This window comes from Entelurus aequoreus, linkage group LG03, assembly GCF_033978785.1.
Source record: "Entelurus aequoreus isolate RoL-2023_Sb linkage group LG03, RoL_Eaeq_v1.1, whole genome shotgun sequence".
Lineage (NCBI taxonomy): Eukaryota > Metazoa > Chordata > Actinopteri > Syngnathiformes > Syngnathidae > Entelurus > Entelurus aequoreus.
The window spans coordinates 72,005,187-72,022,255 of NC_084733.1; the positions used below are offsets into that span (position 1 = coordinate 72,005,187).

The following is a 17,069-nucleotide window of genomic DNA, read 5'->3' on the forward strand; positions in this document are numbered from 1 at the left end:
ACCCGTGATCTTGTCCTTTCGGTCATAACCCAAAGCTCATGACCATAGGTGAGGATAGGGACCTAGGCTTTCTGGCAAGCTGTTCCATAGGTGGGGGCCATAGTGGCTAAATGCCTGGTTCTGGTATTTGGTAAAGATAAAAGGCAAGTGCCAGAGGACCTTCGGATCCGCAAGGGGTTGATACGGTAAAAGCAGGTCAGATAGATAAGAAGGCGCAAGGCCATTACGACTTTTAAAAACTAATAATATAACTACAAAATTTACCCTGAAGAGACTGGGGAGCCAATGCAGCGACTTTAAAACTGGTGTAATGTGCTGCCGCCCTCTGGTCCTCGTCAGCACGCGTGCAGCTGAGTTTTGTATTATTTGCAGACTTCTGATATTCTTTTTGGGAAGACCAGAGAGCAGGGCATTACATTAATCCAAACGACAGGAAATAAAAGCATGCATTAGCACCTCCCTATTGGCCTGATAGAGAAACGGGCGGACTCTGGCTGTTCTTAAGATGAAAAAAAACTATTTTTGTAATATTTTTATTTTGTGGAATAAAAGTCAGCTCAGAGTGAAAAATTATGCCCAGATTTTTTTTATAGATTGTGTTGCTTTAAAATCTTGTAATTTTGATTAAAGTTTCTCCCTCTGGCCTTCAGGGCCTATACCTAAAACCTCTGTTGTGTCCTGGTTGAGCAGTAGGAAATTCACTGCCATCCATGACTTGATGTCTACAATGCAGTTAAAAAGGGTATCTATTGGTCGTCTGTCATCAGGCGATGTACAACTGTGTATCATCAACATAACTGTAGAAACTGATGTTTAAAACGTATGTTTTTCAGACCGTTTTTAAGCCGCTCTCCGACCGTCTCTTAGGATGCACCGTTTTGTGAGCCGTCTTATTTACGTGCCTCCACTTTGACTGTCTTCTCCCCGCCATCTTAGTTTTAGCGCTTCCATTGCAAGTCTACAGACAGATTAAGTTTGAACTATACGCCGCTTTGTATTAGAGATGGCAATGGCAGAGGATGCATGTGCATGTACGAGCCTGTCTGCCCCACAACTAAGGGATGTAGAAAAAGGAGGTTATTGACTACATCGCCAAATTACAATGGCGGAAGCGCACACAACACTTTGGGTAAATCTCTACCGTATAGGGATAATCAGCTGACGTCACACTTCAGAAAAACGTCACTAAATGGGCAAATTCCAAACGGCTCGTTTCCCGGAGGTATGAAGGAAGGCAAGATTGTTTTATAATTATCTCCACAATGCCTCCACAATTTGATTTCAAATTTTTGGGACATATGCACAACCCAAATACACAACCGCATTTACCAACAGGGAAGAACAATCTTGCAAAACAGGGCCCCTTTAATGTACATTTGTGCGTAGGTCTCCTGCAGGCATGATAGAGGGAACACCGCAGCTCCATGCCAATGCTTGGAAGGTGTCTTCAGCTTGTGTAGCCCCGGTTAACCTGCCCATTGTTGACCCCTGCGAGATAAACCTACAGAATGGTGAGTATCCCCAGCAAAACACTTCTATCTCAAAGCAACATCTCTCGTTGAAATTAATTGACTCTCCAAAACCAAAATTATTTAAAAATGTAACATGTATTTTAAAAAGAAAACATTTGCACTACTGCACTACTTACAACTAAAATCGTTTCATGAATTAATGTAATAATAATGCACATCATTTATATTGGAGAGCAGAGTGCTCTCCTTCCCTCTTCCCTCCAGCTTCTTCTGCGTCAAACACGCCATCAGCAGCTTCTCCATATTTTTATAGATGAATGCCCACCGTTTGGATATTACTTTTAATGGGTCATATTATAAATTTCTACAATTAAAACACTTCCTTGTGGTCTACATAAGATGTAATGGTGATTCTTTGGTTAAAATTCTGTCCAGATGATGTTTTACAGACCATTTTCCAGCCTCTTTTTGACCATATCTTCAGGATGCGCCGTTTTGTGAGCTCCACTTCGACAGTGTCTTTTCCCCGCCAGGCATGTAGTTTTTAGCGCTTTCGTATGGAGTCTACTGACAGATTAAGTTAGAACTGTACACTACTTTGTATTAGACATGGCAACAGCGGAGGATGCATGTGCATGTACGAGCCAGTCTGGCTCTTCGGGTAAATCTCTACCACAGAGATTTCAAAAAAAAAATTTTTGCCAAGGGCCACATAATACAAAGTCAAAGTATACAAAAAGTATTGCAAAAAAGAATGCTGAAGTAGGGTGGGGTGATATATCGAATATACTCGATATATCGCGGGTTTGTCTCTGTGCGATATAGAAAATGACTATATCGTGATATTCGAGTATAAGTTCTCACGCACTTGGTTTTAGCTGCAGGCATTACACTGCCTGTGTTTGTGACTCTTTCTTGTCTCTCCTTCTCACAGAGACGTAAAACAAGCGCACCTTCTTACTTACGTCACATACTGTCGCACGTACCTCTCGCGGAGCAGAGAGGTAGCGAAATGGGTAACGTTAGCAATGGTGCCACTGGTGCGGTGCGAGTGGTAATACGAGAGAAAGAAGGTGCGAATCTGGTAACAAATGAAGGAAGAAGAATTAATTCCCAAGAAAAACAGCAGGGGTTCAGTCCATCGTCTGGCGGTGGTTTGGCTTCAAGCGGGAATATGTCGAACAGACAACCATAATATGTCAAGTATGCAGCAAAAGCGTTGCTACAAAAAGTATCATTACTGCTAATTTGTAGCATCATTTAATAAGTCACCCGCTAGAGAATGAAGAGTGCTTGAAACTCTGCATGTCAACATCTCTGGCCGGTGCCACACCAACAAAATGCCCCCAAGCAACCATTTCCAGATCAACACCGTATGAAAAAAATAGTCAACAACAGAAGGAGATAACGTCCGCAGTAACCTACCACATAGCGAAGGACATACACTATTTGATTTCCTATTATGCAACTCACTGTGCAATCTACTAATAAAAGTTTCAATCGATAAATCAACATTTTTATTTGACAGTTATTGAAATATCTTGTATGACATCATGCACAAAAGTGCACTTTATTTGTATTAAACTATTTTATTGGCGTTCTGTACAAAAAGTGCACTTTAATTTAGTGTTGTTTTTATATGTCATCTTAGTGATATCATGCACAAAAGTGCACTAATAGCTTGTTTTAAAATGTCTCTGACAATCTTGCACTTTCTGTTTTGGAAATGACATGAATGTTTGTGCCACTGCTTAATAACTGTTTAATAAATACAGTTTTGGTAAATTGATTTAGTTGTGATTTCCCTCTCTGCATGAAAGTTTAAAATGAGCATATATTAATGCAGTATGAACAAGAATGTTTTAATGGAGACACATAGAATCAGCATACTGCTGTGAGTATATGCATCAAGTGTTAATTCAAGGCTAAGGCAAAATATCGAAATATATATCATGTATCGTGACATGGCCTAAAAATATTGAGATATTAATAAAAGGCCACATTGCCCATCCCTATGCTGAAGTCAGACATATAGACAGATTACATATATTTAAAGACCAAACGTTGTGTCATCTTTGTGTAATTGGTGACCATGTATAATATCATTAGTTATTAAAGGGGTGTCCTGAATGCGTCCAGGGGGCCTTTTTCGGACCAAAGCTCGAGTTTCGTTGGCCCGCAACACATTGCGGGAAAAAAACAACAGTGAAAATGAGAGAAAAAAAGCAAAAAGACATAATGTAATGACAAAAGGCAGACATTTTATACTACTAATAAGACAATTACTCACTTCTAACACAAAGCTGACACTAAGTTTTAATATATAATATCTGTTTGTAGCATTTTCTAGTTTTTACAAATAAAAAAAAATATCAAAATGCCCCCCTCCCGGGACCGCTTCTAACTCAAAACAGTCAATGTAGGGTTTATGAGCTCAAAGCCATACATGCAACATTGTCCACAATCCCAATTATAAGCCGATATAATGTGTTTCTATTGCAGTATTCTATGCCTCCCAGTGTGAGGTGCTCCTGGGGAGCGTGTTCGCCCCGTGTCATGGCTACATCAGTCCCAACATCTACCAACAGCAATGTCGCTACCAGGCCTGCCGTTGTGGGAGCAGTTGTCTGTGTACCTCTCTAGCTCACTATACTCTGCTCTGCTCCAAGCACGGCGTTGATGTTCCTTTCAGGGCACATGTCTCTGACTGTGGTGAGTGTTGAGGGGAGCGAGTGTTTTTGGGTGAGATATGCAGCAATGTTTTTGCATAATTGCCATAATAACTGGTGGTGACATGCCTTATGGGTTTATTTTGTGGCAGAAAGTTTTTCTGGGTCTTAGCTGTTGCTGGGGTTTGACTTTGTTTGCAGTTAATAATTTGAGACATTATTGGATGGATGCGTGTGTACATATAGGAGTGGTGTGTCTCGGAGGGATGCTGTACCACTCGTGCGTGTCATCCTGCGGGCGGTCCTGTCGTGCTTTGTCCAGCCTGGAAATGTGTAACCCTGACGACTGCGCGGAAGGGTGTGGATGTCCTGACGGCAGTTACTATGACGACGTTCGCCAGCGATGCGTGCGACTGTAAGGCTCCATTTTCTTAATCTCTGCTATTTAATTTTAAATTGCTCACTTTTTTCTCTTCTCTGAGTCTGTCTCCTCTTTGCCTATGTATCCCTTTAAATGAAGCTAAAGTACACCTGCAAGCAATGTTGTTATGACCTCTGCCAGGAAGTCATGTCGTCGTTGCCGTTAGCTTGTCAGTCTTTAAGTTAGTTGGCAAAGTAATTCAAAAAGTTATGGGCGGATTTTCATGAAACTTTCAATTAATGTCCGCTTTGGGATAGGGAACAACTGATGTCGGGGCTACTAGGTTACATGTTTCAACATTTGTGTGTGTGTGTGTGTGTGTGTGTGTGTGTGTGTGTGTGTGTGTGTGTGTATGCCACGCAGAGACAAAGACAGTGTATTAGAGACGAGGTTCACGCCATTTCTTTCATTCCACTGATGTATTCTAAATTCCGTACTATAAGCCGCTAATTTTTTCCCACGCTTTGAACCGTGTGGCTAATTTAGGGATTTTTTCTTCACTAAAGGCCATGATGCAAATAGTTTTCATAAAACCCAAGACACCGAAATCCTGTGTTATCGTTTGTGCTATGGCGCCAACTTCTGGACGAGTTCTTTCACTGCAGGAGCTGCGGGGACCAACATCTACAGTATTTCCTTCTGTTTAGTGCTTTGAACTGATAATATATTATACAAGTGCCATTCGATCTTCTAATCCATAGCGTTTATACTCATATGGATTCTTCATTCATCCCTCCAAGCAACGTTTGTAAGCTTTACAATACAACTAAAACTATTCAAACTTACTAAACCGTCCCATGTGTGATGTCCTTAGGGGTGTTTTCATGCATATTTGTACGTGCTATCTAAAGCTGCAGCTAACGATTATTTTTCTATCGATTAATCTATAGTTTATTTTTTTCGATTAATCGGTTAATCTATAGATTATTTTTTTTCGATTAATCTATAGATTATTTTTCCTTTTACCGATTATTTTTTTATTCAAAATGAAGATGAAAAAATAAATGTAGGCCCGTTTTTTCAAAAGGCATGGCTTTTATTTACAAAAAAAAAGAAGTATGGCCACTCAGTCAACATTGACAACAACATGACTAAATATTCTGTAACAATGTAAACATTTAAAACTTTTAACATTTAACAAAATTAAAAGTAGCTTATTTGCTTTTTAATGTGCAAATATAAAAGTTAACATCCAGTGCAAATCTTAATATTCTGCAATAGTATAAGCATTTCAAAAGTAAAATTATTGCTTATTTTGCTTTAAAATGTGCAAAAATAAAGATAAACATCCAATACAAAAAAGTGCAAAACGAAATATTCTGTAACAACAGTGTAAACATTTCAACAAAAGTGAAAGTATTGCTTATTTGCTAAAATGTGCAAAAATAAAGATAAACCTCCAATACAAAAAAGTGCCAATCTACATATTCTGGAGCACTATAAACATTAAGTATTGCTTTTAAAATGTGCAAAATAAACATCCAGTCCAACACAGTACACAATAACCAATTCTACTCATTCCAGTGAGTGACTAACAGTTGCAATGAAGAAAGGTTAGCATGTGTACATGCTCTGCTTCTTTTCATGTTTACAATATTCCCAGCAGCTGAAAATAGGCGCTCAGAAGGGGTCGATGTGGCTGGAACTGAGAGGTAATTAGCCTTCACCTCAAGCCAGGACTGCGAGTGAGCTGAGCTGCAGTTCATATTTCTAGAAGGTCAACGGGCTCATAGTGATGTTAGGGAGGTGATTATCATCATTTGGGGAGAGTCCGCTGCCTGATGCTCACCTGCTAAACACCTATCTGCTCCACGCTGAAGCGCTGACTACATGCGCTCTGAATACGCACTGCTGATTGGCTGATAATGCTTCGTGTGTACCAATCAGATGGTTGTGTGGGTGGGACAATGCTGCGTGTGTACCAATCAGATGGTTGTGTGGGTGGGACAATGCTGCGTGCTGAGACAGAGGCAGAGGAGCGAAGCAGCTTGTTAAGACTTTAGCAGCTAAAGTTAGCTTTAGCTTAGAAATTCGTTTGGTACACCCCCGTACCGAACCGAAAGCCCCGTACTGAAACGGTTCAATACAAAACACGTACCGTTACACCCCTAGCAGAAACAAATGACACATTCATGTTTTTGTGTAATGATGACAACGTATGCTCGCGCGGACGATTGACTAGTTGATGGTTTTCTTTTCAAATGTTCGTTCATAGCCGTTGTGCTGCTATGATAGGCCATTTCCGCTCGACACAGTGTGCATACAACAACATTATTAGGCCGTTTATTGAAATACTCCCACACTTTTGACCACTTTTGGCATGCTTTTCCCCCCTCGCTCGCACCGCTCGCATCGTCTGCTTTGATCGTCTGCTTTGATCGTCTGCTTTGCGCTTCGCCATGACGGTAGTGTGACGTAAATATGCGACGCGTCGACGCACAAATACGGCGTCGACGTATTTTCGTAACCGATGACGTCGACTACGTCGACGCGTCGTTTCAGCCTTAGTGCTATCGTAATGTAATCAACCTAGCGTCGTTAGCATTAGTTAATATGCCAACACCTTTACGAGTCTCTGTGTTAGTACTATTCATTTACAACGGCATATTTTTTTATGCGGTGTGGCTCGGTTGGTAGAGCAGCTGTGGCAGCAACTTGAGGGTTTCAGGTTCGATCCTTGCTTCCGCCGTCCAAGTCACGGCCGTTGTGTCTTTGGGCAAGATACTTTACCCACCTTTTCCCAGTGCCACTCACACTGGTTTAAATGTAACTTAGTTAATGGGTTTCACTATGTAAAGTGCTTTGAGTCACTAGAGAAAAGCGTTATATAAATATAATTCACCATCGCCTCGCCTTTATTGTTCGCGTTTCACAAATTCCTGAGTAAATCCACTAAGATTGAGTCTGTTTAGCTGATTCGAGAGCTAGCTTCCACAGGTAGTGCGTCTAATGACTTCTGTTTTGTTTGATCAGCTGATTTACTACTGTATTAGAGGCACAGTTTGGAAACAATTAAGGTATGTAAATAAACATTTACAAAATATTTCTGTGTAAAAAAACTCATTTCACAACGTATATATCTGCGGTTTGTAGTCCGGTGCGGCTAATATATGGAAAAACAGTTTTTTCTTCTAAATTTTAGTGGGTGCAGCTTATATACACGAGTGTACTTTACAGTCTGGAAAATACGGTATATTGTTGGTATTGCCACCTTCTCCCCTACTGAAGGGTTGCGTGTGTGTGCGATGGATCAAAGGAGACACTGGCGATGAATAGCTGCCGAGTCAAGCCCATATAAGTGCATGTTCATGTGTGCATGAGTGGTTCCTAGTGTTTCGGTCATAACTAACTGTTGAAATTATCTAAGCCAGGGGTTCTTAACCTTTTTGACCTCTGGGCCCACCTTTTCCACTACAAAGGGGCCAGGGGCTCACTCAAATATTAACACTTCATTTGTAATCTTACTCTTAATTTTAATCATCCATCCATCCATCTTCTTCCGCTTATCCGAGGTCGGGTCGCGGGGGCAGCAGCCTAAGCAGGGAAGCCCAGACTTCCCTCTCCCCAGCCACTTCGTCCAGCTCTTCCCGGGGGATCCCGAGGCGTTCCCAGGCCAGCCGGGAGACATAGTCTTCCCAACGTTTCCTGGGTCTTCCCCGTGGCCTCCTACCGGTCGGACGTGCCCTAAACACCTCCCTAGGGAGGCGTTTGGGTGGCATCCTGACCAGATGCCCGAACCACCTCATCTGGCTCCTCTCGATGTGGAGGAGCAGCAGCTTTACTTTGAGCTCCCCCCGGATGGCAGAGCTTCTCACCCTATCTCTAAGGGAGAGCCCCGCCACCCGGAGGAAACTCATTTCGGCCGCTTGTACCCGTGATCCCGTCCTTTCGGTCATAACCCAAAGCTTATGACCATAGGTGAGGATGGGAACGTAGATCGACCGGTAAATTGAGAGCTTTGCCTTCCGGCTCAGCTCCTTCTTCACCACAACGGATCGATACAGCGTCCGCATTACTGAAGACGCTGCACCGTTAAAATAATTTCAATAATACTCAATAATTATATCTTACCTTCTTACAGTTAAGGGTATACCATGATGAACCTTATCAAATGATATGAAACAATGTGTTAATCACAAAGATTATTATCAAAGCTAAGGTCAGGCTGATTACAAAAATAGATACTAATCAAATATGCGATAGAAGGGACTCTAAAAACTGATGAAAAATACATTTAAATACAACTACAATTACTGAAATAAAGACATTCTAACTAAATTAATACAAAAAAAATCTGTTCATTCATAAACTGTCAATAAAATCAAAGTGCAAATAAAAAATACAGCATCACCACTTAAGTCATGATTTTTACACCCAAGATACTTCTCTAAGACTTAAGCTCCAGACTTTTGAGCATGATATTAATGCCACTAGTGGTCGTAATGTGTATTACAACAGAGCGCCGCTGCGGCCTATACAGACCACAGCTGAGAAACAGATATTTTTTGGGCCCTATGGTTAACAAACACTGACCTAAGCATTATGACATAATTGCTCATGGAGACCTGTTCGGACTCGGCTTACCATTGACGGATTTACTAAGCTTTGGTTTTGCTAAGTGTATATTATCCACGTCTGCATGTCACACATTCTGATCATACTTTATTACCTGCCCAAGATAATGACAAACAGCTTACAAGAACTGTCTGGCTGCCTGGTCTAGAATAAATGGAATCGTTCACCATATGTAAAACATGTTATTTCTGAGACTAGCAGAAACTACACCACTATATATAGCACATCCACTCTTGGGTGTATTTTCATGAAACTTTCAGTAAATATCAATGGGATAAAGAACAAGTCTTGACATTTTGCGGCTGATCTGAATTATTTCTAGTGCGTTACCTTACGTTTGCGTTATGAGCTTCAACTTCTGTCTGTCTGTGCTTGCGTCCTTGCCTCCACTCACAAAGACAAAGACAGTGGATGACTGACAAGAGGCTCTGCTTTGTTCTTTCATTCTGCTATGGATAGCTCTGAAATTTATGAGCACAATTTCATTAAACGTTCTGGAAATGTAAGAACTGGGATAAAGAACAAGTGACTATATTTTAGCAGTTGGGATTCAGGACTTTTTTACTATTGGAAGGTGGGGCCTGGCAAGGTCAGCAGCCTGAGAGTGCTTTTCTCGTTGTTGATGTTGTTATGGCTTTTTGTTTTGTTTCTGTTTTTCTCAGAGGTTTCACCAACTGTTGTTGCAGTTGCCTTATATCGTTTTGTCTGGCCCCTCTCAAATCATACACCGACTATACTGTACCAGCCAAAGGTTTTGGCACACCTCCTTAAAGGCCTACTGAAATGAATTTTTTTTATTTAAACGGGGATAGCAGATCCATTCTATGTGTCATACTTCATCATTTCGCGATATTGCCATATTTTTGCTGAAAGGATTTTATCGACGATAACGTTCGCAACTTTTGGTCGCTGATAAAAAAAAGCCTTGCCTGTACCGGAAGTAGCGTGACCTCACAGTTTGAAAGGCTCCTCACATTTCCCCATTGTTTACACCAGCAGCGAGAGCGATTCGGACCGAGAAAGTGACGATTACCCCATTAATTTGAGCCAGGATGAAAGATTTGTGGATGAGGAACGTGAGAGTGAAGGACTAGAGTGCAGTGCAGGACGCATCTTTTTTCGCTCTGACTGTAACTTAGGTACAAGCTGGCTCATTGGATTCCACACTCTCTCCTTTTTCTATTGTGGATCACGGATTTGTATTTTAAACCACCTCGGATACTATATCCTCTTGAAAATGAGAGTCGAGAACGCGAAATGGACATTCACAGTGACTTTTATCTCCACGACAATACATCGGCGAAGCACTTTAGCTACGGAGCTAACGTAATAGCATCGGGCTTAACTGCAGATAGAAACAAAATAAATAAACCCCTGACTGGAAGGATAGACAGAAAATCAACAATACTATTAAACCATGGACATGTAACTACACGGTTAATGCCTTCCAGCCTGGCGAATCTTAACAATGCTGTTGCTAATGACGCCATTGAAGCTAACTTAGCAACGGGACCTCACAGAGCTATGCTAAAAACATTAGCTATCCACCTACGCCAGCCAGCCCCCATCTGCTCATCAACACCCGTGCTCACCTGTGTTCCAGCGATCGACGGAGCGACGAAGGACTTCACCCGATCATAGATGCGGTCGGCGGCTAGCGTCAGATAGCGCGTCTGCTATCCAAGTCAAAGTCCTCCTGGTTGTGTTGCTGTAGCCAGCCGCTAATACACCGATCCCACCTAAAGCTTTCTTCTTTGCAGTCTTCATTGTTCATTAAACAAATTGCAAAAGATTCACCAAGACAGATGTCCAGAATACTGTGGAATTTTGCAATGAAAACCAAGCTTTTTGTATTGGATACAATGTGTCCGAATACTTCCGTTTCAACGATTGACGTCACACGCATACGTCATCATACATAGACGTTTTCAACCGGAAGTTTAGCGGGACATTTAAAATTGCACTTTATAAGTTAACCCGGCCGTATTGGCATGTGTTGCAATGTTAAGATTTCATCATTGATATATAAACTATCAGACTGCGTGGTCGGTAGTAGTGGGTTTCAGTAGGCCTTTAATCAATAGCAAGAACACGTGTGTCCACACTTTTGATTGGTACTGAATACCATTAGTAAAAAAAACTAATTATTTTTAATAATATTCATTGTCACATTGTGCTATTTTAGCATTTTTATGGTAATTTTATGTACTGTCAGAAGGATGATCATAAGCTGCCATTTGGAAGAAGCAACCGTTGATGTCATCATCATCATTCCGTGTTAAATGTAATGGCATTTATGTCATCGACAGGGCTCAGTGCCACTGTTACACAATGGCTGGCGTATCACAGCCAGGAGAGGTCGTCTTCAGCGCATCTGGTCCTTGGTGAGTCACAGCTGGCCTGCTCTGAAAAATAGAAAGTCATTGTTCGCAATAATGATGAACTGTTTTCTCTCCCTTTCTGTCTTTTACTAGCCTGTGCAGGAATGGGAAGCTAGAGTGTGTGCCAGAAAAAAAAGGTAACCCCCCCCCACCACCTTTGCTCTACCCCTTCTATCAGTTCTTGTTTCTTCGGACAACAAAGTGCTGTTTTAGGCTGTGTCCCTCTTGCTGAAATCTAGCTTGGTTCCCATGACTACCTGCTGTGGTTGATGAAGAGGACACGAGCATTGATTTACCTGCGTCTCTGTGTGTTGCATGTGTTTATATAGAGACAGATAGTGCAGAGACTGGGGAGTGTTCCGCAGGGAAAGTGTACCATAGTTGCACCGAGGTGAGAGGAGGAGTGGCCTGCGCGCCGACCTGCCGCAACCTCATGTTGAACGTCACCTGCCCACCAAACACGCCATGCATCCCGGGCTGCATCTGCCCTGCTGGGTAATACAAACTCTCTTTTTTTTGGTCTTTTTATCTTAAAGGCGCTGGATATTTCCTGACAGGTACTTTACACCAGTGCAAATGTAACTGTTGGCAGAAAACTGACACCATGATCTCATTAAATAGATTAATTTTCAAATGTATGCAAATGGTTTAGCACAAAAGGATTGAAACTGGAGGCTGTCTGCAAGATAAAATGTAATTGGAGAGTGGTCAATGACAATTAATAGTCTTTGTTAAAGCCACAGTGCGCTAACACAAAAATTGTGTGTATCCGTAGCTGTAAAAAAAAATATAATAAGGTTACCAGGAATTCGCTGTATATAATACAGTCACAACTGTTTTTGCTTATAGTAAATTACTATGAGAAAAACGGATGTATTGCTAACCTGTTTGCAAAAAAAAAACATAGAATTTACGGTAAAATACCGGCAGCTGTGTTTGCCAGGAATTCACCGTAAAACAAATTAGGGCCAATTTTAGTTTTTGCCAATCAGCCTATACCCAGGTGCATGTCTTTGAAAGTCGAAGGAAGCCAGAGTACCCGGAGAGAACCCAAACAGTCATGGGGAGAACATGAAAACTCCACACAGAGACTCCTAGCCCGGTAATCCAAACCAGGACCTTCTGACTGAGAGGCACAAGTGCTAACCACTGCTCTACAGTGGTGCCCTGTCACCAATACTAGTATCTGCAAAATGCCTGTTTCCAAGACATGTGAACGGTACATGAGGATTTTAACTTTAAAGTATTTGTACAACCGTTCACTGGACAACTCACAACATGGACTTTTGCAACATGTTCCTTCCAGTGAGCTATTCAAAATGAGTCTTAAGTTTCTGTTAAATAGCTGCTTGCAACCAGTTCCAACACACTTAAACACACAGTGTGGTTCATTTTGATGCAGTTTACAATGAAGCACATAGACATATACCCTCGATGTCTGAAACGACTTGTCACAAAAATAGAAGAAAACATTTTGTTAGCCAAATGTTAACTAGGCTAATGCTTTAACAAAAAAACAATTACGGTATCCTGTAAATTTAAACGTACAATCTGCAAAATCTTTAATTTAGACATAATATATTTTTTAAATAATTTTAAGAGTATTTTGCATGCGTGTAAAATTACAGTATTTGCAAATGCATTGTACAATTTTTCATCATTTTCACAGTCAAGTCATGTGTTTTCTACGTATCATAGCCATGGTAATTTAGAATATCTAATGTTTGAGTTTGAGTTTATTTGGAACATGCATGCATACAACATGAATTATACATCACAATTTCCAGTTTCTCTCTTCAACATGTTTGAAAAGGAGTAGGAAGAAGCAGAGTTTATTTAATCCTACTCCTTTTCCTTTACATAGCAGTTGCTAACACTTTTGTTCACTCCCTGTTCTCAATTTATTCACAATACACTCCATAAGTAATAACATTAAAAATAAATCATATTTAGTGAAGTAAGTTATATTTCATATGGTGAGATAAGTAAGATTATCTAGAACCTGAATGTTTCTTGGTTTGCAGGAATCCGCTGCATTTACAACTGTGATAACCTAATTTTGATTTTTCTGTGTTTTACTGTTGCTATTTAACAATCGATTGCTGTAGTTTTTACAGTAATTTTTTTACAGTATCATTTGCAAGATATCTTCACACAAATCTTTTAACCATTTTTTATATTTGCAGAATGGCTCCTACAATAGGAGTTTGAAAGCATATATTTACCATGTTCTATTTAAAGGCTGGTGCTGCACCGTGGGGAGTGTTACTATCCAGAGAACTGTCCCTGTGTCTGGCTTGGCCTGGAGTATCTCCCAGCAGAGACTGTGCAAACACCCTGTTATAAATGGTATGTGCCCTTGCTGCATTAGAGAGAGAGAGATTTACTTTACTGAGCTGGAACAAGTGTCCTAATACGATGTGATGTTTTCAGTTTGATTGTTACTCATTTGGAACAAACAGTCAAAACACATAATGGAACATTGAACTTGCACGTCTGCTTTTTCTTTGTTTTTGTTTTTTTGCTTCTGTTTTCTCCGTATTTTCCTCACACGCATCCAACCTGCCACCATCTCCTCAGTGTGTGTCACCGTGGCTATTTTAACTGTAGCTATTCACCATGTCCAGCTGTGTGTACTGTCTACAGTGACAGACATTACCACACCTTTGACGGCCTGGAGTATGACTACCACTCCGACTGCCAGGTCTACCTCCTGAAAGTGAGTTTGTATCAATCTCATTACAATGTAAAGTTAAACGAGTGCCTCATCTCACAAGCTGTTTGGGGATACGAGCGCTCTCATGCATATTGTCAGGCTTCAGGTTGCGAGCAATTCCTATTACAAACTTCCCCACCGCTAGCGCATGCCACATTAGACCCCGTAAGATCTGCGGTCTCAATTGCTAACATTAGCTTATAGCCAGAGAGCGACATAACTTGGTTTTACCAATAATGGGAACTAGAAAATGAGTGTGAAGGACAGTGCTGAGGACAGGAAGTGGATGATATTCATCGAATTAAAAAAAATCAAAAATCAAATACATTAACAGAGCTTTGTGTGTAGCCGATTTGGCGCAGCTGTACGTGTATAGCTTCACAATACTGCGGCAGAATGAGTCGATAACGCCAGCCAAGGACATTCAAATAATGTCTAAGTGACAAACATTGATCCATCAGAATATGGAGAAACTGCCGATGGAGTGTTTGACAGAAAGGGCCGCTCTCCAAACTAAATTCTGTACATTGTCACATTTTAGTCAGTCCTCGTTTATCGCTATTAATTTGTTACAGGCCTGACTGTGCTAAATGAATTGCTGCAAAGTAGGAATTATTTATTGTATATGGAATATTTTCATAGCTAAAGCAAAAAAAAATATTTAAGACCTTTCAAATATTTTTTTTTTAACATTATGAGAGCCCTCTAAACATAAAATAGCACACACACGGTCATATATCCAATATAGTAGACATAGGAGCCATGTTCTTATTTACCGTAGTCTTGATATTTTTTGTATTTTTTTTTTTGGTTCTTTTTATTAAGTATTAATATTTTTAGTTAATTTTTCAATTTTAATGCTTAAAAATGCTTTATTTAGGCCGACACACGTTGAACATGCTTTTTGGGGTGGGGTAAGGGGAGGGAGAACCGCAATATAGTGAAGTCGCAAAATTGGAAGCGTGATGTGGTGATTTTACTTCAGGTTTTTGTAGTATTTTTTAATAATATTTTTGGTACAATATTTCTCATCTAGAAGTTTGTTTTTCTTACAAAAACATGGATGAAATATTTTGATTTCAATTAATTGGTGATTTGAAAAATGAGTATTTTTGGATACGATATCCGTCACAGAACCAATTAAACTCGTAAGCTAAGTTAGCACTCTATATAGTATCTCTAAGGTGAATACACCCCTCATATTCGAAAAAGCATTTTCATAACAGTATATCGTCTGGAGGGGAAAATACTAGAGAAATTAAACTTGGATATACTTTGGAGTAGTAAGTGTACAGCTTGTACAGCAGTATAGATCCACTGAAAAGGAGTCAACACACAGCTATTATTGTCTAAATAGCTAGCAGCACAAGCGAGTATCAAAGTAAATGCCAATAGTCAAGCATGGTGGTGGTAGCATCATTCATGGTCTAGGGCTGCATGAGTGCTACCGGCTCTGCTTGCTGTAGTTCATTGAAAGCAACAAGACTTTCAACTAGGGCTGTTACTAACGATTATTTTGATAGTCGATTAGTCAACGACCATCTTAAAGGCCTACTGAAACCCACTACCACCGACCACGCAGTCTGATAGTTTATATATCAATGATGAAATCTTAACATTGCAACACATGCCAAATACGGCCGGGTTAACTTATAAAGTGCAATTTTAAATTTCCCGCTAAACTTCCGGTTGAAAATGTCTATGTATGATGACGTATGCGCGTGACGTCAATCGTTGAAACGGAAGTATTCGGACACATTGTATCCAATACAAAAAGCTCGGTTTTCATCGCAAAATTCCACAGTATTCTGGACATCAGTGTTGGTGAATCTTTTGCAATTTGTTTTATGAACAATGAAGACTGCAAAGAAGAAAGTTGTAGGTGGGATCGGTGTATTAGCGGCTGGCTGTAGCAACACAACTAGGAGGACTTTGACTTGGATAGCAGACGCGCTATCCGACGCTAGCCGCCGACCGCATCTATGATCGGGTGAAGTCCTTCGTCGCTCCGTCGATCGCTGGAGCACGGGTGTTGATGAGCAGATGAGGGTTGGCTGGCGTAGGTGGATAGCTAATGTTTTTAGCATAGCTCTGTGAGGTCCCGTTGCTAAGTTAGCTTCAATGGCGTCGTTAGCAACAGCATTGTTAAGCTTCGCCAGGCTGGAAAGCATTAACCGTGTAGTTACATGTCCATGGTTTAATAGTATTGTTGATTTTCTGTCTATCCTTCCAGTCAGGGGTTTATTTATTTTGTTTCTATCTGCAGTTAAGCCCGATGCTATTACGTTAGCTCCGTAGCCAAAGTGCTTCGCCGATGTATTGTCGTGGAGATAAAAGTCACTGTGAATGTCCATTTCGCGTTCTCGACTCTCATTTTCAAGAGGATATAGTATCCGAGGTGGTTTAAAATACAAATCCGTGATCCACAATTGAAAAAGGAGAGAGTGTGGAATCCAATGAGCCAGCGTGTACCTAAGTTACGGTCAGAGCGAAAAAAGATGCGTCTTGCACTGCACTCTAGTCCTTCACTCTCACGTCCTCATCCACGAATCTTTCATCCTCGCTCAAATTAATGGGGTAATCGTCGCTTTCTCGGTCCGAATCGCTCTGGTGTAAACAATGGGGAAATGTGAGGAGCCTTTCAACCTGTGACATCACGCTACTTCAAGGCAAGGCTTTTTTTATCAGCGACCAAAAGTTGCGAACTTTATCGTCGATGTTCTCTACTAAATCCTTTCAGCAAAAATATGGCAATATCGCGAAATGATCAAGTATGACACATAGAATGGATCTGCTATCCCCGTTTAAATAAAAACATTTCATTTCAGTAGGCCT

General features: G+C 40.7%; 1 protein-coding gene across 19 annotated transcripts in view; it reads left to right on the forward strand.

The window, feature by feature from the left end:
* The window catches only part of otogl (otogelin-like), a 78,449-nt gene that overhangs the window by 23,996 nt on the left and 37,384 nt on the right, over positions 1-17,069 (forward strand). For 18 of the 19 annotated variants that reach the window (XR_009825347.1, XR_009825348.1, XR_009825349.1 and 15 more), the window contains 8 exons: positions 1,387-1,511; positions 3,975-4,184; positions 4,388-4,556; positions 11,447-11,521; positions 11,612-11,655; positions 11,848-12,013; positions 13,760-13,867; positions 14,099-14,237. Coding sequence is in view for 15 of the 19 variants with exons in the window: in XM_062042601.1 (XP_061898585.1) it covers positions 1,387-1,511; positions 3,975-4,184; positions 4,388-4,556; positions 11,447-11,521; positions 11,612-11,655; positions 11,848-12,013; positions 13,760-13,867; positions 14,099-14,237 (1,036 nt within the window). In the remaining 4 variants the exon portion in view is untranslated. The remainder of the gene's footprint in view (positions 1-1,386; positions 1,512-3,974; positions 4,185-4,387; positions 4,557-11,446; positions 11,522-11,611; positions 11,656-11,847; positions 12,014-13,759; positions 13,868-14,098; positions 14,238-17,069) is intronic. The other variant, XM_062042608.1, reaches the window with a different exon arrangement.